The sequence below is a fragment of the Cavia porcellus genome, unplaced genomic scaffold, assembly GCF_034190915.1.
Source record: "Cavia porcellus strain 051 isolate PalLab524CR breed Dunkin Hartley unplaced genomic scaffold, mCavPor4.1 scaffold_6, whole genome shotgun sequence".
NCBI lineage: Eukaryota > Metazoa > Chordata > Mammalia > Rodentia > Caviidae > Cavia > Cavia porcellus.
Window position 1 is genome coordinate 64,190,923 of NW_026947489.1, and position 22,295 is coordinate 64,213,217.

General features: G+C 34.7%; 1 protein-coding gene across 1 annotated transcript in view; it reads left to right on the forward strand.

The window, feature by feature from the left end:
- Positions 1-22,295, forward strand: part of Med13 (mediator complex subunit 13) — a 98,490-nt gene that overhangs the window by 26,966 nt on the left and 49,229 nt on the right. The window contains exons 4-9 of the mRNA XM_063250879.1: positions 3,731-3,876; positions 4,971-5,168; positions 6,453-6,647; positions 7,318-7,480; positions 7,649-7,759; positions 19,198-19,878. Coding sequence (XP_063106949.1) covers positions 3,731-3,876; positions 4,971-5,168; positions 6,453-6,647; positions 7,318-7,480; positions 7,649-7,759; positions 19,198-19,878 — 1,494 coding nt within the window. The remainder of the gene's footprint in view (positions 1-3,730; positions 3,877-4,970; positions 5,169-6,452; positions 6,648-7,317; positions 7,481-7,648; positions 7,760-19,197; positions 19,879-22,295) is intronic.

Below are 22,295 nucleotides of genomic sequence, written 5' to 3' on the forward strand. Positions count from 1 at the left end.
TCAGCATTGGTGTGCAAATACCTTTTCAGGTACCTGCTTTTTATTCCTTTGGATACATACTTAAGAGATGAACTTGCCAGATCATATGGCAGTTTTAAACGTAATTATTTGAGGTATTACCATTACTACTTTTCACAATGGCTGCACTACTTTACATCCCTGTCAGCAGTATAGGAGAGCTTAAACTTCTACACACATTTACACTTATTTTCTGTTTAAAAAAAAAATAGCTGGGCATAGTGGTGAATAGCATTAAGGAGGCCAAAGTAGGAGACATCTCTTGAACTTCATAGAGAATTCAAGACTAACCTAAACTATAAATTTTTTTTTATTTTTTATTTTTTTGGTCATACTTGGGTTTGAACCAGTCTTTTACACTGAGTTATACCTTCAAGCCTGTTTATTTTTTGAGACAGAATCTCACTAAATTCCCCAGGCAGGGTTCAGAGTTGACATCTTTTTTGCTTCAACCTTCCAGATGCCCAACCCAGCTCCTGTAATTAGTTTTAACTTTACTTTTTTTAGTTTATCAATATTCACCTAAAATTCTTTGTCTTTTAACATTCTGACTAGCATATTGCCATTAATATAAACATCTTGGAAATAGTTCATACTTCAATTATTTAGAATTTTTTTTCTCCAGTATTTAGAATTTTTTTTCTCCAGTATTCAGAAAATAGGATCAAACTCTATTGGGATCATTTGCTAGAGTAGAGGTGGTGATGTTTTTCTTTCTTTCTTTCTTTCTTTCTTTCTTTCTTTCTTTCTTTTTTGGATACTGGGAATCAAACTCACGGCTGCCTACTTGCCGGGCAGACACTTATGCTGCCGAGCTAAATCCTTGGCTGGCAAATGTTGAAGATAGTAACAATAGGGAAAACTGAGTGGAGAGAATGGAAATTCCCTATATTATCTCTGTAACTTTTCTATAAATTCTAAATTATTTCTACATAGGTTAGTATATAAAACCAAAAATTAGCATACAAAGATACAGTAACCACTGATAATATTATTCACAAGTTTTAGGAATTTGTTCACTTAATTTTTATTGGCACATTTAAATATAGATAATTATAGAGAATTTGTGCCTGTACATGATACATCTTGCTGATTCTTTTCCCCATTCTCCTCCCCTCCCTTTAACCCTTTTTCATTTACAAAGCTTTGTTTCCATTTTTTCTCCTTCTAGTCTCATTTTTTTGTGCCTTCTTTCCATTTGAACTTTCTTTTTTAAAAAAAAATTATTTTATTGGTAAATTTTGGGTATATGTAATGATCACATTCTTTATGAGGAATTTATTTGTACCTGTACCTATCTTGATTTTCTCCCACCCCCCCATCCTTCCTTCAACCCCTCTTCTCCTTATTTACAAAAACTTTGCATCTGTTTTTTCCCTAATTTTCTCATTTTTTTGTTTTCCTTCCTTTAGCTCGCTCCCTTCCTTAGTTCTTCCCATTTGAATATTTTCTTCCTATTTCTCAATCTCTGTTACACATTTTGGTCCTTATTTCATCTGTTTACCTAGAAAATGTCTGAAGTTTATCTTTTATGACAGAGTAGTACTACATTGTAAAAAAAAAAAACAACAACATGTTTATCAGTTGATGGATATTGGGGCTGTTTGCACGATAATACCTCTTACAAACTTGCCACTGTAAACATGGGTGTGCATGTATGGCACTGGTATGATGCTTTCAGTTTTTTTGAAAAGATCAAAGAAGGGGACTATCTGGGTTGAATGGAACCTAGTTTTAGGGATTTTTAGAAATCATATTTTTAAAAAATCAGGGTACAAAATTAAGAGTAACCACTGATGACATTTATATATGAATATATAATTTATATAACATATTAATATATTTATATGTAATATTAATTTATATATTATATATTTATGTATTATAGAATTTTGTACTTAGTTATTTTTTGGTCTTTTATGAGACAGGGTCTTACTGTGCAGTTCAGGCTGGTCTCAAACTTAAGATCCTCCTAAGTGCTAGGATTATAAGCATGTGCTACCGTGCCCGCTTTAGAAATTGAAAAGTAATTTTAAAGCTGAGTGTGGTGGTACACATCCATTATCCTAGCTTCTCAGAAGGCTGAGGCAAGAGGATTGCAAGTTTAAAGGCCAGTCTAAGCAATGTAGTGAAACACTGAAAATTTTATAAAGAAGTCATTGGTGGAGAACTTGGCTCTAGCATCAGGCCCTGAATTCAGTGCCTAAACATTAGCCACCTCTCCTGCCCCCGCCATTCAGTAGAACAGATAGAACAGACTATGACTGAAAACAACAACAACAAAATCCCAGCTCAGATACCTCAGTTCTAAAATAACCAGGTAGTTGTTTTTTCTTAACTTTCTTTTTAGGTCTGGTGGTTACTGTCCTAATTCCAGAGATCTTAATGTCTCTAGGCTTTGATTTATCTACTTTAGACAGTGTCTATTGATTCCTTACCGTGAAAGACAAGTTTTGTTTATTATTTTCTGTCCACTGCTCTTTCAGTTTTTCTTTTTTAAATTTTTAAATTGTAGACTTGTCAGATACATTAATGAAAAGGAAAGAGTATGAGTTCAGTCTAGAACAGATCGTAATAGTTGATTGAGATGGCTCAGTGTCTGTAAACCAACTTCTGTCAGTTACTTTATAACCTGAGTAATATACTTCAATTTTAGCTTATTCTGTCAACTTTATACATTACCTATTGAATTCCCACATGTATAATGAAAAAATTATCAGTGCTGTATTTTTACCTCTTTTGGTCTTCTAAGATGATTTTTCCATTTTTGTTAGTTTTAGCATTACTTTTACTATAATTTAAAATTTTTATGCCGTGCCTTCTCCAGAAAAACTCAAGGATATACATATGTATGCATGTTTTAAGTTGATTTATGGTTGTATTTTAAAGAATGAGGTCTTTAAAAGTAGAATTCCCTGCTACTTAATGTTGTCTTAAGGATTTGTCTGCTGTATATCCTATTTCATTTTGAAAATACCTAAATTTCATGTGATATTCTATCTCGCATATATTCTTTTTTTTTCGCATATATTCTTGATTCCTAGTTTTCAACTATAAGACCCATTGTTGCTTTAGAGATTGATTAAATGATTGATTGAAAACAAATTTCAGATACAATGAAATGAGAATATTACATTTGTATTTCATATAGAGAAGGAAAAATCAACACAAATAAAAATTGTTACCATTCTCTCGCAAATCTAAATATCCATTCATTCATTCATTCATTCATTCAGACAAGGTTTTACTGTGCAGTTCAGGCTGGCCTTGAATTCTCAACAATCCTTCTGCTTCAGCCTCCTGAGTGTTGGAATTATAGGTGTGCACCACCATACCTGGTATCTACATGTTTTTAACAAAGAGCCCCCCCCCAAAAAAAAAATTAAGACTGTATTGTTTTGGTAGCCTACTAGTTTTCATTAAAACCTACCTTTCTGAATTTATTTTTATTACAATAATTGTATTTATGAGCATCCTTTGTTTTATATTTGTAGCATTTTCTGTTATAACCAGTACTACAAAGAACATTTTTTATAGCTAAATTTTGCTCATATCCAGGTGTGGTTTTTTTTGCGTGGGGAGTTTTGATGATGAAAAATTTCTGGGCTAGAGAGTACTGCTGTTGTGGTTTAATTTCTTAATGCAGAAAAGCAGGTTCACTTTTTCTTGACCAATAATTGTTATTAAAATATGACTTTTTTTTCTTTATTAGTGAACACTTGTCCTGCTCTTTCACCTTTTTCTTGCATGGAGACAGCAATGTTTGTACCAGTGTGGAAATTAATCAGCATCAACCTGTATACCTTCTCAGTGAAGAGCATATTACCCTTGCTCAGCAGTCTAATAGTCCGTTTCAGGGTAGGTAATTTGATTAGCTTAAGTATTTGTGGGATTTTTTTTTTTTTCTTTTTCTTTTTCTTTTTCCTTTTTTCTGAGACAGAGTCTCACTGTGAAGTTCAGGCCAGCCTTGAACTCACTTTGTAGCCCAGGCTGGCTTCAAACTTGGGTGATCCTCCTGCCTCAGCCTCCTGAATGCTGGGATTATGATCTTAACATTGCTATTTCAAGAAGATCCTTGTTGAATTGGGTAGTTCAGCATTTTAGGCTTGCTGAGATTTTCTCTCTTATCTCTTGATTTTGAAATAGTTTGCTTCTCTCCCATTAGAATATTAAGTACACAAGTTACTTAATACATATTATTTTAAAAGTCTTTGAACATGAATGTTGATTTTAATGTATCCTGTTAAATAGCTCATTGCAGATATATGTGTTATATTTTCAGAGTCATCTCGTGTGTTAGGTCATATAGGTATGTTTATCATATAAATGGGGACTTCTGATATCTTTATACCTGAAAATGGTGGATTCAAGAGAAAATGCTTTAAAACATTACTAGATTATGCTAGGGATTTAGCTCAGCAGCATAAGCGCCTACCTGGCAAGCACAAGGTCATGAGTTTGATCCCCGGTACCAAAAAAAAAAAGAAAGAAAGAAAAGAAACATTACTAGGTTGTTTTTAAGGAGTGCTAGTATATATGTTATTTAATTTTAAACCTATTTTTTGAAATTTATGTGACCATGTAAGTATTTACATTTGTGTATTTATATCATTTTTCCTTCAGATTATTTTTTCCTTAAGGAATATACAAATGCCCCTAGTTGATACTGAAATTATGTATATTTCTAATTTGATCATAGATTTTTTTACTAAATTTATTGGTACATTTTAGATACATAGTGATTACATTCATCATAAACATTTTTAACATTTTTCATAATCTTTGTATTGTACTTCATCTTCACAGTGATTAAGTATGATAAGTTGATTTTGTCTGGAATTATTATGAATTTTCTTTTTTTAGAATTGCATAATTACTTGACATTGTGTTCACTGTTATATTTTTTGTAACAGTCTTTACTTACATTTTTTATTTCTTTTCTGGGTTTCTAGTTATCTTAAGCCCATTTGGACTAAATGGCACTCTCACAGGACAGGCATTCAAGATGTCTGATTCAGCTACAAAAAAATTGATTGGTGAATGGAAACAGTTCTATCCTATCTCATGTTGCTTAAAGGAAATGTCTGAAGAAAAACAGGAAGATATGGATTGGGAAGATGATTCTCTAGCTGCAGTAGAAGTTCTTGTTGGTATGAATTCTGAGGATTGATAGTATAAGGAAAATGCGTAACTATGTATTACTTAGATTTTGTTGAATAACAGACAACCCTGTCCCTCAGTGGCTTTTAATACCAAACATTTCTTACTTATTTCCTGATCATGTTGCATAAGGGGTGGTGCTTGGCCCTGGTTTGGCTCCATATAGGTCATCATGTTATTCTTACGAGAACCGCGGAATGATAGGGACCAAGAATAACCATGTAAGTGTATTTAAAGCTTCTGCTGGGGTATGGTGTTTGTTGCATCTGCTTACATTGCATTAGAAAGAAGTAGCTAACATAGCCAAGCCACAGTCATTGGGATCAGGAAATAGAGTTTATCTAGAAGAAGGTGAAGGTAATGCTAAGGATCGGACAAGAATAATTATGAATGAATTAATACCTAAGAGTCTGAAAAGTTAACGTGTTATGTAGTGTTTGAATATTTAGTAAACCTCTTTTCAGATTGGCTCTATTCTGTAATTCTCATTTGAGATCCCAAGTTAACAAGGTAACTCATATTTGGAATGTGCCAGTTTAATAGAAGTGAAAGAGGCGCTACTGACCATGCAAGCATATTTAAAGTGCTTTTTTTTTTTTTTTTTTAAAGCATATGGCATATGTTGTATGCACTTACACTTCATTATAAGTCATGTAGCCACGTCTGACGATGGGGTGAAGACATACATGCATATACTCCATCTTAGATATGTTAAGCACGGTGAACATGTAATTGATCAGATAATTGGGATTAAAATCAAATGATATATGTGATGATTGCTTTATTTTTTTAAAAAGATTCAGTGTTCAGTTTCAATAAACATTAATATCAGAACAGTTATGACAAAAAGTGTGCAGACATTTGTAAGTTTTTAGTAAACCTAACTAAAATGGTCCATAATTCTAGTGCCAGAATACCTTTGTTACATTTATAAAACAAAACTTAAAAATAATATATAGTTTAGTTGGTTCAAGGTACAAGAAAAGATTTTTAAAAATCCAAATATATTCATAGTTACAAAATCTTAAAAGAAAAAAGAAGCTACTGTTTTAAGTATCCTAATAAATGTAACTACTTCTAACAGCTTCTTGTGATTTCTTCTTTAAAAAAAAGCAAGACCTTATGCCAAAAGAGCACACATTGCTAAAAGTTGATTTATACAAATGTAGCAATCATATTGTATCTGTCTTTCCATTACAGTTCTTTTGAAAGAAACTAAATTTCACAATGGTCACGATAGTAATCAACTTTTCTGTTCATTTTTTTCCTTTCAGCTGGTGTCCGAATGATCTACCCGGCATGCTTTGTTCTAGTCCCTCAGTCAGACATTCCTACTCCTAGCTCTGTGGGCTCCTCTCACTGTTCAGCTTCTTGCTTGGGTGTCCACCAAGTGCCTGCTTCCACAAGAGATCCTGCTATGTCTTCGGTTACTCTTACACCACCTACATCTCCTGAGGAAGTCCAGACAGGTATTCTGTTTCATCAGTTCTGGTGATGAATCTATTTTGAGTACATTAGCAGCCCACCTCAGCAGTAATTGTTTGAAATATTTAGAATTGCAGAATTTTAAAAGTTGCAGAATTCCTTCATCTAGATTCCCAAATTGAACATTTTGCTTTGTCACCCTCTCTGTATGTGTACCTTTGACATCTGTAGTCCTTTTCATTTTGATGAGCTAGGACATGATGCTCCATTACTCCTTTATACTCGTTCTATTTCCCAAAATTAAGACCGCTACCTCACACTCCTCCCCCGCCACTGTACACCTGTTTCATGCTGGAGATTGTGAACTTGGGGCCTTGTGCATGGTAAGCAAGTGGGTCTACCACTGATCTGTTCCCTAATCTCTGTAATTTTTATTCCATCCTCTAAGTCAAACAATCAACATGGACAAGCTACCATACATTTTGTGCCTTCTGTTGAAATACTATCTGAATAAGTATCGCGTACTAACCAATTGTGCCACTGGAGCTCCTTGCTTTTTTTATATGAAGTAATGTGCTTTTTATTTTTGTTTCAAATAGAGGCTTTCTAAATTACTGCATCATGTTCTACCACAGATTAACAAAAAGCCCCAATAATGTTACTTTAAACCTAACTGTATTCTCCTGCTACCTGTTTTTGTTTTTGTTTTTTCAGTTGATCCTCAGTCTGCTCAGAAGTGGGTCAAATTTTCTTCAGTATCTGATGGCTTCAACTCTGATAGTACTAGCCACCATGGTGGGAAAATACCCCAAAAATTAGCCAGTCATGTCGTGGATAGAGTTTGGCAAGAGTGCAATCTGAACAGAGCACAGAACAAGTAAGTATTCTCATTTTTAAGTTTAAAAATTGCATGTTCGTAATTATAATTAGGAAATAGATAATCAGGCATTGATATGACTTTTGGTTTTTAAAACTTTAGAGCTAAGTTCAAGGCTAACACAAAATTTTATGAATCTTAAGAAATTTTAATAATTTCAAATTTCAGGAGGAAGTATTCTGCTTCATCAGGTGGCCTGACTGAAGAAGAGATACCTGATAAGGTAGCATGCTGGGATTTTGTTGAAGCCACACAAAGAACAAGTTGCAGTTGTTCAAGGTAGATTTTCTTCCATTCAGTTGATCCTGCATATATACATGTGTGATGGTTTCTTATGCTACTAAGTACTTCCACTTTACTTTGTTTGATGTTTATGATAGAGCACATTAGTATTTTTTTCAAGAAAGAAATAGAGGCAAAATTTTAGTAATTAGAAGCTGACTATGGAAGTACATACAAATGCATACCTTAAATTCTTTTCATATTTACCAGAGGTGAGCTGTAAAAGCTTTTTTTAGTAGCTGAATAATAGAGTATTTTATTGGGCTATGGTGTATACAGCATTTATGAGGAAAAGGCGTATGTCTGTTGAGAAAACTATTCTTTGGTGGCACTGTGTCTGAGGAATTTCTCTCAAGTGTTCTTATAAAAGAGGTGATATGTACTAGATTTTTAAAATAGTAAATATGTATGAGTTTTTTGCAGTAAGTTCTTAACACATTCTTTGAGTAGCCATAGATGAAATGCGGTGAAACAAGATTTACAAAATAATGATTGTATAAGGATCTAAAACTGTAATATTACAATCTTCCTAATGTGTTATATTGTTTAAAGATTGGTACTAGAATGGATGAATTTGGAATTCCTTAGGCAGTTGTATATTATATATTGAAGTTTCCCTATCCTGTCTCTGCCCCCTTGTACTGAGATTGAATCCAGAATCTTCGCACTGTGCTACATTCCCCAACCTTCTTAAATTTTTATTTTGAAACAGGGTCTTGATAAATTATTTAGGCTAGGTTCAAACTAGTGATTCTCTTGCCTCTGCCACCCGGAGCACTGGGATTACAGGTGTCCATCACTATGCCTTGTTTATTAGGGCTTTTTGATGAGACTTGATTATCTGAACCTTTAAGAATATATTGCAAAGCTTATTATGCGACTTTGTAGACTAAAGATAGATTATATACTTTTATAGTCAAGAAACAAAATGGCTTTGACTTCCCTAACCATGGCTTGTGATTGAATAGATCCTACACCTCTTTTGGTGAAAGTAAGTCAAGGTAATGGAGTGCTGGCACGTCAGGGCCACAGTTTTCTTGTGTTAGCTTTATTTGTTTGAATGAATTCACAGATTCTGAAGTGTTTTGGTATACTGTATAAATTTATTGTTCCTATTAGATTGTTTGTATTAAAGATACATATCTTTTTAAATATAGCAACATGTTGATATAGAAATTGAAATAAAAATGTGGAGATAAGAGGTGTGGTGGTGCTCACCTGTAATCTCAGCACTTAGGAGGCTGAGGCAGAAGATCTTAGGTGTTCAAGGCTATCCTGAGCTACATAAGCAAGTTTAAGGCCCGTGGGTTAGATAGCAAGACCTTGTCTAAAAAAAAAAAGTGGAGGGGGCTGGGGATTTAGCTCAGCAACATAAGTGCCTTCCTTGCAAGTGTGCAGTCATCCCTGGTACTGATAAAAACGAAAAAGACAAAAAAAAGTGGAGATGCAGGTTGCTGTTTAACAATTTAAAGTAGTTAACAAGGTTACCTATTCTTGAATATAATTTATCTAGGAGCCTGGGTTGGTAAACTATGCTTAGTTGGCCACGTTTAGCCTATAGCCTGTTTTGTGTGGCCTGTGAGCTGAAAATGATTTTTATATTTTTTTAAAGAGTTGAAAAAAGTATTTGTAATACATTAAATTTATGTAAAGTTCACACATTAGTGTATAAAGATTTATTTGAACACAATCTCTTCCAGTCATTTACATGTATATGGTATCTTTGATGCATGATGGCAGAATATAGTCATGTAGCACTTAACGGGGATATGTTCTAAGAGGTGTCCTTACACAATTTCATCCTTCAAACAGCACCAAGTGTACTTACATATACTGAGACAGCTATACTATGCCTAGGCAATGTAGTGTTATGGAACCACTGGTATATACATACTCGGTCACTAAAGCATAATAAAGTACTATCTCCCCAGAGAAAATTTTAATTTTCAAAAAGTTGTGTAACTATACAAATAATTTACGTACACTATACAAAAAAGATACTCCCCTTGACTATTTTTTCTCTCACCAAATCCTAGTACTTTTGCCTAGAAATGGATGCTTGCCAATTCGATACTATCCTGACACATTTTTGCAAGTTTGTATGTATATGTTTTTTCTTCTCTTCCCAACATAGGTATATTTTTAGTATGTATTTGGCATCTTATTTTTTTGCCTTAGGTCTTTATGTAATAGTTACTTGTAGATCTGCGCTTGCCTTGTTGTAAAAAACTTCTTTATATTCCACTGAATGAAAGTAATATAATCATTCTTTATTTGATAGACATGCAGGTTATTTCCAGATTTTTTCCCTGGTTTTTTTTTTTTTTCTTTTTTTTTTTTTAGTCTGTTACTGTGACTGTCATATTTTTGGAACATTTAACTGTGTTACACGAGATATCTTACCCTCAGTATAAATGAGTGAATAAGCCTGCTGCTATATGAGGGCTGTATTGCAGTACAAGTGAGGCAATAATTTGTTTTTAAAAAAAGATTTTGAATCTTTTTTGAATTTACAGTGATTAGTGCTTGGGAGGAAATAAACTAAGTGGGTGGTATGATAGAGTTGTGGGTGAGAGAATTATTTAAATACTTTTGACTTTAAAAAGATTCTACCAGTCTTACTCTCATTTCTTGCATATAAAGAATGCTGTTTTTTCTTGTGCTTTCTTTGGTTCTGAGAACTGCCCTCAGTTATTTTTTGCTGTTTTATTAAAAAGCATAAAATAGTTGCACATTTCTTTCTCCTTCCTTCTTTGTGATTTTTTTTTTTTTTGTACCAGGGATCAAGCTCATGACTTTGGACTTGCCAGGCAGGTGCTTGTGCCACTGAGCTAAATCCCGGCACTTCTCCCTCCCATCTTTTTATCTGTCTCTCTGGCCCTCCCTCACTTCCTATCCTTCCTTCCTGTATTAGGGATTGATCCTAAGCCCTCATACTGAACTACATCCCCAGTTTATTTAAAAAAAAATTTTTTTTTTCAACAGTCTTACACTAAATCTCTGAGTTACACAGGCTGGAACAAACATAAGATCTTCCTGCCTCAGCCTCTCCAAGTTCTGAGTATTGGGATTATAGGCGTGTACCACCACCCAATTTCATAACATTTTTCACTCTCAAGGTTGAATGGTGCACAAAAAAAAAAAGAAAGAAAGATTGAATGGTGCACGTTTATTGATGCTGTACTTCAATCTAGTGAAACGCACATAAGCAGATTGCATTTAGAAAACAAGATACCTAAGCCAAGTGTGGTAGCACATCTATAATCCCAGTACTTGGGCTAAAACTACCTGGTGGTGGGGTGGTCACTGTAAGTTTGAGACCAGCTAGGCTGGCTACATATGGTGAGTTCAAGACCAACCTGAACTACATAGCGAGACCCTGTCGTCGCCCCCCCTCCCCCATAAAAAGATACGTAAGAAGAGAGTACATTAAATTTCAGATGAACACTAAAACAAACTATCAGGAACTTGAGGGCATTAGGAAAAAATAACCGAAGGAATTACTTTGATGACAACTGCTCTAGAAAGATTCTCCAGGATTTTTCCACCAGTTTAACTGAGTTCTACTATGAAATTTATATCAGAGTTGTTTTCTCTAAAAGAGAAGTCTTAATTTGTAGAAAAGATCTATATAGAAGAAAAGAACTGTGATTTAATGTAATCAGAAACTTAACGAGCTGCCAAGTTTCATGATACATACACATGTAGTGCTAGTACTTGGACTGAAGCAGGAGGAGTGTAAGTTTGAGGCCAACCTAGACTATAAAATAGAACAGAGAAAAAAGGTAAAGATCCATTATTACTATTATTTATTAGCATTATTATTGTGGTGCAGGAGATTAATCACAGGGCCTTCACATTGAGCTACATCCCCAACCCCTTTTAATTTTTTATTTTGAGACAGAGTCTCGCTAAATCGCTGCGTTGCCCAGATTGGGCTCTTAACTTTCAATCCTCCTGCCTCAGCCTCCCAGAGTTAAGGGATTGCAGGCTTGTGCCACCATTGCTCGGCTTGCTATTAGTATTATGTAGTCCCGATGAATAACTTCTTATTCTTATAGCTGGGATAAGTAAATGTATGACTGTTTACTTTTCATGGCTTTCTATACTTGGAATATAACCAAAAAGTTGACCTTCTTAATAGAGATCTATCTTTTTTCATGAGTGCTTTGCATAAAGTAGATTCTCAAACACTTTGATGTCAAAACTCATTTGTACTCTTGGGGGGGAGGGGGAAAAAAAACAAAAACAAAACTCATTTGTACTCTTAAAAATTATTGTGGAGGCTGAGGATGTGGCTCATCAATAGAGTGTTTGCCTTGGCTGTATGAGGTTCCACATTTGATCCCCAGCAGAATAAAAAAGTAAAATACTTAAGATTGTGAACTCCCTCCCACTAAGGTTATTTATTTATGTGGACCATATTTATTTGTATTCATTTTAGAGAAATTTTAAGGCAGCACTTTATTTATGTATTTATTTTTATTTTCAAGAGAATAAAACCAAATGAGAGAAAACAAAACGGGGTCAGTCAGAACAAAAGGATGGACATAGTACATGTCTTAAAACCAAAATACAAGGTGATCAATAATATTTACCATAATGTCTCTTATTATCTTCAATAGAATTTTCCAGGCAAAATAAAATTGAACATAGCAGTACAAAACAAAATCAATAAAAACAAAACATTGGAGACATTATAGGACTTCATAAGAAGATAATAGTCAAACCAGAATAGGTATCATAGTGAATCTTATTGTCTTCAAAGTAGTTGCCTATATCCTCAGATGTGATACTATCAAATAAAACAAATTCAAATAAAATCAGTCAAAACAAAGACAGTGATCAAACAAAACAGATTCAAATAAAATCAGTCAAGACACAGTGAAAATAATACAGGACTTCAAATTAAGTTAATAGGAAATAAGAAATGTTTACCATAGTATATCCTGCTATCTTTGGAATAGCTGTCCATTTCATCAAATCTAGTACAAGTAGACAAACTGAAATAAAATGTAACCAAACTAAACAGTGCAATGAAAACAATATAGGTTTCAAATCATGATACAAAATTAACAGTGTCCACTGCCTTTCCCTTTTAGACAGTTCCTCCCCTTTCACTTTCACAGGGTACATTGTACATTTTGTGTCCCACTAACTCTTTTAGTTTTTATTTTAGAGAGGCAGCCTTCTATTTACCTAAGTGGTTCTGAACATTTTTACCCTGAGCATGATCTCACGTTGTACCCATTTACCTACAAGAGCCTCCAGGTTTTCCTTCCTTATAGCTTCCTTATAGTTCCCTGTTGTATAAAAGTGTCTTGTCTTTCCAACCAATCTGTAGCTGATGGGCAAGCTACCCCCACTTCTTTCTGGTTTCCTGTCACATTGAGCATTATTTTCTCATCTTTGTCTTTCAGTCAATAAACCCTCTTTCAGGTTAATTATATTTCTTACATAGAGCCTCTTCATGGACCCTATCTCCTGATCCACTTTGCCTGTGTTTCTTTTTATTAGTATATCAAGGTCATCCATGTTAGCAATTGTGGCCAACCTTCTTTGCCTCATCTCTGCCATGCTATTTTTTTGCTGTTGGTTATCTACTTTTCCCCTTCATTCCACTGTCTACCCTGTTCGATGAGCCTCCTCTGCTGCTATTTCTGAAACCACGGTCTTTTTTCTTTCTTTCTAGAAGGTCCTTTGATATTTTTTGTAAGGTTTGTTTTCTGGTTATGAACTCCCACTTCCTCTTTGTCATGGAAGCATCTTGTTTCTCCTTTAATTTTAAGAGATAGTTTTGCAGGTTACATCAGTCTGGGTTGGAGGTTATTTTCTTTCAGGGCATGGAATACTTCACTCCAAGCTCTTCTTGATTTGATGGTTTGTGTCAAGATGTCTGTTGTGATTCTGATAGGTTTTCCTTTATAGGCGATCTGTTTCTTTTCTTTGACAGCCTTTAATAATTCTGTTCTTTTGTTTAATTTCTGGTATCTTGATTATTATGTCTGGGTGTAGATCTATTTTGGTTATAGCTGGCTGGGGTTTTATATGCCTTATATATCTGAATATCATTTCCTTTTCTTACGCTTGGGAAGTTTTCTTTAATTATTTCTGTCAATAGCCTTTATATTTCATTTGTGTTTACCCCTGCTTCTTCACTCACATTTTTTATTCTTAAGTTATAGGTCCTCTTGTCATCTTCTAGCCTTTGTATTGTTACTTCCTGGTACCTTGTTATTTTTAAGAGATCTTTCCTTTGGTGATCGCAACTTGCAAACCTGTTTTCAAAGTTTGATAGTCTTATCTTTAGGTTCTTTTAAGCAGTTTTGCCAGCTTTAAATGGAGTTTTTAATTTCCTGGTAATCTCTTTGAATTTGTTTCATGTATTCTAAATTTTTTTATATTCATTGAAGGTATCCCTCCTTTTTCCGTGCTCCTGTATTCTTCCATTTGTGTCTTCTTGAGAGGTGCTTAGCATTGCTTTTATTATTTTTCTTATATCTTCCCTTACTTGTATTAATACTTGTTTTAAGTTCTTTTATAGTTTCACAAAGTTGTTTCTTTATGTCAGATACTGTTGCTTCAGAAACTGCAGGTGTGCAACCCCCGATCTCTTCTGTGTTTGCCTCTCCTTGGCCAGTACTGTTTGGGTTGGAGGCCAGAGACTGCCTTTTGTTTCTTCCTCTTGTCATGTTCCTGGTTTCTTCTAGACAAGTAGGTAGTGGGGTCCCTGGCACTTTGTGTATTGGTTATAATTACTTTGAAGCATGCTGTCTAGGGATTGCTGCTTTCCCCAATCTGCTGGTGACTACTGGAGTATAAGCAGGGGCAGGGCAGGCTGGCCCCTCCCTTCTGAGCTGGTTGACCATTGGGAGTCTTCACCATGTTAGTGTGTGCTGCACAGTTGGGGTTGGTTATGAATAGCTTTAGGGAAAGGGCACTGACTATTGGAGTCCCACACAGGGGTGGGACTCAGTCCAAGTAGTTTTCACCAATCTGTTCTGGTTCTGGGCTTATCCTGCCCGACTCCAAAATGTCACCCAACCAGTTGCCCACTCTCACGGGAGGCCTGAATCCCCCACACTCAACCGCGAGCCAGTGCAGTTCTCCGGTGTACTCCCCTCTGCCAACCTCTGCAACCCCAACTTAACTGAACGTGCATCTTTGGATTCCAGTGGCGCTTTGCACACAGTGGGATCGGCTCTGGTGAGCGCGCGTCTGGCTACTGCCTTCTGTTTTAAATTTTTCTTTTCTTTTTTTTTTTTTTTTCCACTTTAGTTTTTTCCTGGGTCAAGAGGATCCATTTCTTTCCCTCCATTTTTCTCCAGAATGCTATATTCCAGCATCTGGGCTGTTTCAGAGAGACTTTTCACTTTGCTGCTTATTGTTCTGTCATCTTCCCAGAATCAGCAGCACTTTTTAAAAAAATACCAGTAAATCTAGTAAATATTAACAAAATATTTTATAGACATTAACTATAACATCACTTTTTGGTTAAAGCATATGAAGACAGTCCAGCTCCACATACCTATGCAGTTAGAAAAAGGGAAGAGATAGAATTGTAATGACTTTTCCAAACATACTCTTCTTTTGACGCTACATCCAAATTTGATAAGTGGTAGTTTCTTAAAGATTAGTTGCAACATAGAACATGAAGCCATATTTTTCAGATTCTTATACTCTACTATTGAGTGGGTGGAATTTTTTTTTTTCCCTTTTACATGATTTTGTAACTCATACGTTGATCAGCTAGAAAAATAATCGGTTTACTGAGTTATGGCAGATCTTCTGAATATTAGTACATTGTTTATGTTGTATCAAAATTATATCACCAGTGAGCTCATCAGAAAAATACTTAAGTATTAAATTACTTAAAACTCATTAAGCATATAAAGTTTTCCAGAATTCAGAATCTTAAAAAAAAAATCTTGACTCAGAAGTTCAAAGTTATAAGTTATTCTTCCTTAAAATGGCAAACTCATTTTGTTCATTTTTGAGAACCTGATGAGCAAAGCTGACAACTACTCAGGTATGGGTTATCATTGTCTTATCAGTTAATTTTTTTTTCAAATAAAAACGGTATTCTACAAAAGGTAGTTAGTTTGGCCTGTATCTCAAACAGTTGCATAAGTGCTTTTCCTCAGGGTAGCCATTGTACTTCAATATATAGTAGAAATGGTTTTTATGTTCCTCCCGTTTTTCTGTTCAGAATATAAACCATGTATGTAAGGATTGAGATTTAATAAAATTTTGTGACTTTTGAAGAACATTCTTAAGTAAATTACCATAAACAACAACAGATAGTATGTGGTGATGAAAAAATGACTGCCACTAATACAGTTGGTAGCACTGCACTGTTTCGTTTAGTTATAGGCCTGTGCCAACAGGCCTGGCTCTGTTTCATGTTTAGTTGCCAACAGTTCTGCTGTCCATTGTGCTTTTGTCTAGTTACTATGAATGTCAACATAAAGAAAAAGACAAATAGTGTTGCTTTTTTTTTTTTTTTTGTCTTTTTCTTTTTTTATCGGTACCAGGGATTGAACTCACGACCACACACTTGCAACACAGGTACTTATGCCACTGAGCTAAATCCCCAGCCCCAATAGTGTTGCTATTATGAAAATAGTTATAAACCCCCAAATGGATCCCTGAATCATTTTTTTAGAAACTGTTATAGAAGACATGAAGATTTGAGTGAGAAATGATGATACCATATTTTCCTCTTTGCTTTTCCTTGCTCTTTCCTAATATTACTGTTTGTTATTTTACTTATTCCCCTTCTGCTGGCCCAGAAATTTGGCATTCTATTTTTATTCTTCTATTAATTGAATTAAGCATTTATCCTATTTGCTTTTCTTAAAACACAAAGTTAATCAGAGTCTCTGTTCTTTCTATAGAATAAACAGAAGTCTTGGAATACTTTAGTCTTACTCTTACATATGTATATATATTTTTTTTAGTATTTTAGTTTCATGTTATTAAAATTTTAAATGTACACGAAAGAAGATTAGAGAATGAATTCCTATTCATTAACCACTTATATTTACTTAACTATTGTTTGCTTTATTAGATGTTTTCTGGCTGAAGATCTTCTTAAATTTTTTTTTTTTTTTTTTGTCTTTTTCCTTTTTATCAGTACTGGGGATCGAACTCACGACTGCCTGCTTGCAAGGCAGGTGCTTATGCCGCTGAGCTAAATCCCAAGCCCTGATCTTCTTAAATTTTAACTGAAGAGTAGTACCTTGGTTTACGAATTGAGTTCTCGCCATGATTCTGGTCATAAATTGAACTGATAGAAAACCAAGTCAAATTTGCTCATAAGATCAACATTAAATCTATTTGTTGAATTTGATTTGCTTTTCATTCAACTTGGCTTGTGATCAGAATCCAGGAAAGAATCAAGTTCATGAACTGAGGTACTCAGTGGTTGAACTCAAATTATCTAACATTATTTTGACAAGCAGTCAGTCTAAAGCGTTAATAAGATGTTTGGCTTTTTAAAGTTAACATTTAAATATTTGTATATATTTTATTTTTATACCATATCTCAATCTGGAGAGGCCACATTGTGAGTGTCTGATAGCCACATGTAACTTATGGTAACCATAACTTGGCACCAATAGCTTTACAAATTAAGTAAGTAAAGAAGAATCGTGCTATGTCATGTACAAATGCAATATTCTTTTTTTTTTTTTTTGGTCTTTTTCGTTTTAATCGGTACCAGGGATCGAACTCAAGACTGCCTGCTTGCAAGGCAGGTGCTTATGCCACTGAGCTAAATCCCCAGCCCATATTGCATTATTCTTAATCTTGGATAGAAATTAGTCTTTCAGTATTGTCTGGTAATTGTCATTTTTCATAGATGATCCTTTCACGTTGATCTAAATCCCATGTGTTGCTTGCATATTATCCCTTTTTATATGAATAGGTGTTAAAGCTTGTGTGTTTTTCTGTATTTATTGGGATAATACAGTTTTTTCTTTTATGTTAATGTGATACTGAATAATGCTGATTTCCTTTCTGTCTCTTTAAGACTGGATTTCACTATGTAGTTGAGGTTGGCCTTGAACTCATCCTCCTGCCTCTTAACCTTCCCCACTCCTTCACCCTCAATGCTGAGATTATAGGTACATGGCATTACACCCAGCTCATGATTTCCTTTCTAATACGATACTTTACATTTTTGGAATTAACTCCCTTCAGTGATTATGTCTTACTCTTTTTAATCATTTTGAGGTTGAGTAGTCTAGTTATTTACATGTGTTAATGATATACACTTATGTTCTTGAGAGCTAATGGTTTATAGCAATAAGTTAAATGTATAGGGGGTCATAGATTTATTAGCTTAGTAGTGCAAGTGCTTGCCTGGCAAGTGTGAGGGGGTGAGTTCAACCCCTAGTACCCCCCCCCCCAAAGAAATGTATAAATAAAAGGTACTAAATCAAACAAAAATTAAGCACTTAAACTCCGTCTCTCACCATCTTTTAAAATAGTTTTCTAGCATACAAAACATTTTGTATATATTATGTACTTCTATGTATCTGTATCAATGAATTCTGAATACACTGAAAACACTTTTAAAACTCCAAATATTAGATTTTGCTTCAAACTATGAAGAAAAGGTTATTGTAAACTCTTGCTCTCATTCTTTTTTCTCTGTTCCTCCCTGTTTGCCTACTTAGTTACCTGCAAGGTCTTGCTGTGTAGTCCATGCTGACCTTGAACTCCCTGTGTAGCTCAGGCTAACCTTGAACTGGTGATCCTCTTTCCTCAGGGTCCTAAGTGCTGGCATTATAGGCATGTGCCACCATGTCTGACCCTTTTCCTTTTCTATGTAGCTGTTTCTGTAGTGCTGAGTCTTGTGAGAAGGTAGGTGTGTTTTGAAGCCTACTAGTCAGTAAGTTCTAACAGTTTCTGCTGAAAATCAAAGTGAGTACCTTACACATGCTAGACAAGCATTCCCCAGCACTCAGACTGACCTAAATTTACTCCAACAAGGTAGAACATAATTTCTCACAGTTGCTGCAGAATTGTAGGTGATAACTAAGCTCAGTCAAGCTGTGAATGCTTTGACAGTTACTAACTCTGAAATATCAAGTATCTTCATAAACGGACATCATACTTTGTCCTGTCTTTTTATTTAAAATAACTAATTCACATACTATGTCTTAGATTATAAGGTAAATTACTATTGGCTAGTATTCGTTGGCTGTCTAAACACAGCCCAATGCATTAAGTGAACGTGAGAAAATTGGCTTTTATCAATTAGTCTTCATGCTATGCTATTTTGACTTAGGTCAGTGAACAAAATATAAGTTCAAATCACTTTATTTTTTAGTAGTATATGTAACCAGGAATATCTTTATAGATTTAACTTGGATACTTTACTAATCTAGTGATACTCTAAATGTCAAATCTTTCTTTTAAATTTTCAGGCACAAAAATCTCAAGCCAAGAAACTCTGGACAAGGACAGGCACCGTCTTTAAGTCAGCAACAACAAGTACTTCCTAAGCACAAGACCAATGAAAAACAAGAAAAGAGTGAAAAGCCGCAGAAACGCCCCTTGACTCCTTTTCATCATCGTATATCTATTAGTGATGATGTTGGAATGGACGCAGATTCAGCTAGCCAAAGACTTGTGATCTCTGCTCCTGATAGTCAAGTGAGATTTTCAAACCTCCGAACTAATGATGTAGCAAAGACTCCTCAGATGCATGGCACTGAAATGGCAAACTCACCTCAGCCACCCCCACTTAGTCCTCACCCATGTGATGTAGCTGATGAAGGAGTAACCAAAACACCTTCAACTCCTCAGAGTCAGCATTTTTATCAAATGCCCACACCAGATCCTTTGGTTCCTGCCAAACCAATGGAAGATAGGATAGACAGTTTGTCCCAGTCTTTTCCACCTCAGTTCCAGGAAACTGTAGAACCTACAGTGTATATTGGTACGGCAGTAAACTTGGAAGAAGATGAAACTAATAAAGCTTGGAAATATTACAAGGTCCCAAAGAAAAAGGATGTAGAGTTTTTACCACCTCAACTTCCAGGTGATAAATTCAAGGATGATCCAGTTGGACCTTTTGGACAGGAAAGTGTAACATCAGTTACAGAGTATGTATTTTTTTTAATAGTAAACTAAAGATAGAAGTGATACAAGTTCTTACTAGTCAGATTCCAGGATTACTTTCAGAATAGAGTTTATAATTGTTTATAATTGTTATAATTGTTTATAGTTGTATTTTGGTACCAGGGATCAAACTCACAACTTTGCATTTGCCAATCAGGCACTTACATCACTGAGCTAACCCCTCGCAACCCTGTTGAACTGCATGATTTTTTTACGGTGTTTCTTTCTAAGGAAATTTTTTAATGAAATATGTATCCACTAAAAAGTGGAGAAAATACCATGTAAACACTTAAGTGTTCATTATCCAACCAGTTTTGCATACAGTTAGTACTCCTGTGTACTGTTTTTCTTCTTCAGCTTTTTTTTCCATTGTCCCCAATTCAGTACTTATGATTTCTATACATGTCTTTATATTGATATAGTATAATTGCTTTATGGGGTTTTTTTTGTTATGACTATACTATAATTTGTTAATTTTCTAAGATGAATGTATTGATAATTTTCAATTTTTCATAATAACAAAAGATGTAGCAGTCAACTTTTTTGTAAACATTTCCTTATTTGTATAAAAATTTCTTTAGAAAATACATCTAAAAGTAGATTTGGTGAGTGAGGAGGTATGTGTCCATTTTCAGCATTAAGGATTGTTGCCAATTTGCTGTTCAAATTGGCATACAGTTATACCTTTGTGAACATCACAGTATGAGAATGGTTGTTATTTTCCTCTTTACCTAATTATGAGACTATTGATGACTGCATAAAGAATGGCATCTTACTGTCTTACGTATGTTTTCTGAAGTTCCAGTGAGGTTAAATATAATTTAAAATGTTTATTGAACATTTAGATTTCCTGAATTGCATGTTTATATTTTTGCTGTTTTTTTCCCCTAATTTATTCTTTTAATATTCTGGCATCAGTCCTTTATTAGTTACGTTGATTATCCATTTCTCTATCTGTGGCTTACTTTCTTTTTCTTTATATTTATGGTGTGTACTTTGGGCAGAAAGTAGCTTTTATCATGTCTCCCTTTGCATTTTATGTTGCTCTGAATACATTTATAGCCTATCGAAAAGCCCTTTGTATTTTTCTTTGTAAGTTTTTCTAAAAGGTGAAAATGAGCTAACAAATTAGCTCTATATTCTGTAGAACTGTCTATCTGCCCAATTATTAGACCAAGGACAAATAATGTATAGAGTTTTATTTCCTTTCTATCCCAGTCTATTCTCAGTGAATTAGTTTTGTGTTGCCTAAGTGCTGCTCACAAGTTAAGTGATGTTTTATAGTTTTATTAGTTGGTGAAAATGTCACATTTCCTTATTTGTGTATATTTTCCGTTAAGTTACAGATACAAACTTCCTTACATATTATGTCAGCGTTGTTAGTAATATTGATCAGCTGCTTTCTAGACTTCATTCTTTTTGAGACAGGATCATGTTCTGTAATTCAGGTTGGTCTTAAACTCACTATGTAGCCCAGATTGTCTTTAAACACACACAGTGATCCTCTGCCTGCTGGGATAACAGGTGTTCGCCACCATGCCCAGCCCTTGACTTGTTTTCTAGCTCTGTGGGATTTTGTTTCAGTAGACTTCTAAGTTACCACTTTGGTAGATCGCAGTGGTTTCTCTTTGTTTTTGTGCTTTTTTTTTTTTTGTGTGTGTGTGTGTGTGTGTGTGTGTTGGCAAATGTCTTTTAATTCCTTCAGAGATTGTGAGGAGCACTTGCCTTGCATGTACAAGACCCTGTGTTGTTTCCTAGGATCATTTGTTTTAAAAAATTACCTATCTGTTTAATGTTTTGTGACATTCTCGTTGTTATAGAATTATTTTATTTTGATTTTTCTTTACTATGCTTATATTTATAATAATTATTTGCTTATATGTATTTTAGAGTGAGAGACTCAATTGGAAATTCTGTGTATGTAGGCTAAGCTTGTAGGCTCCTTGTTCACTCGGTATTTTAGGGAGTATTATGTGTATGTGTATATGTGTATATGTGTATGTATATTTGAGACAGTGTCTATGTAGTTTATACTTGCCTGGAACTTCCTAAGTAGCCCAGGCTGGCCTTGACTCGAGGCAATCGTCCTGTCTCTGCCATCCTCAGTGATAGGATTACAAGCATGTGCCATCAAGCTCAGCTGTGAATATTACGTATTTTTCTCAGACACTGCTTTATAATTGAGATGAAATTTCTTGGAGCATGCGTACTTGGAGTGAAATGTCTGATCTATTTTTAGTCTCTTGTCTGTCTCATTTTCAGTACCTTTACAGATTTTTTCCCCTTAAATTCCTGTATTCTCATTTTAGCAGGGAAATCTTTGTGCTTTGTCTACTAATCACACTTTGACCCTCTGAAGATTCTAATATAATTTGATTTTTAATTAAAATCTGGATTTTAA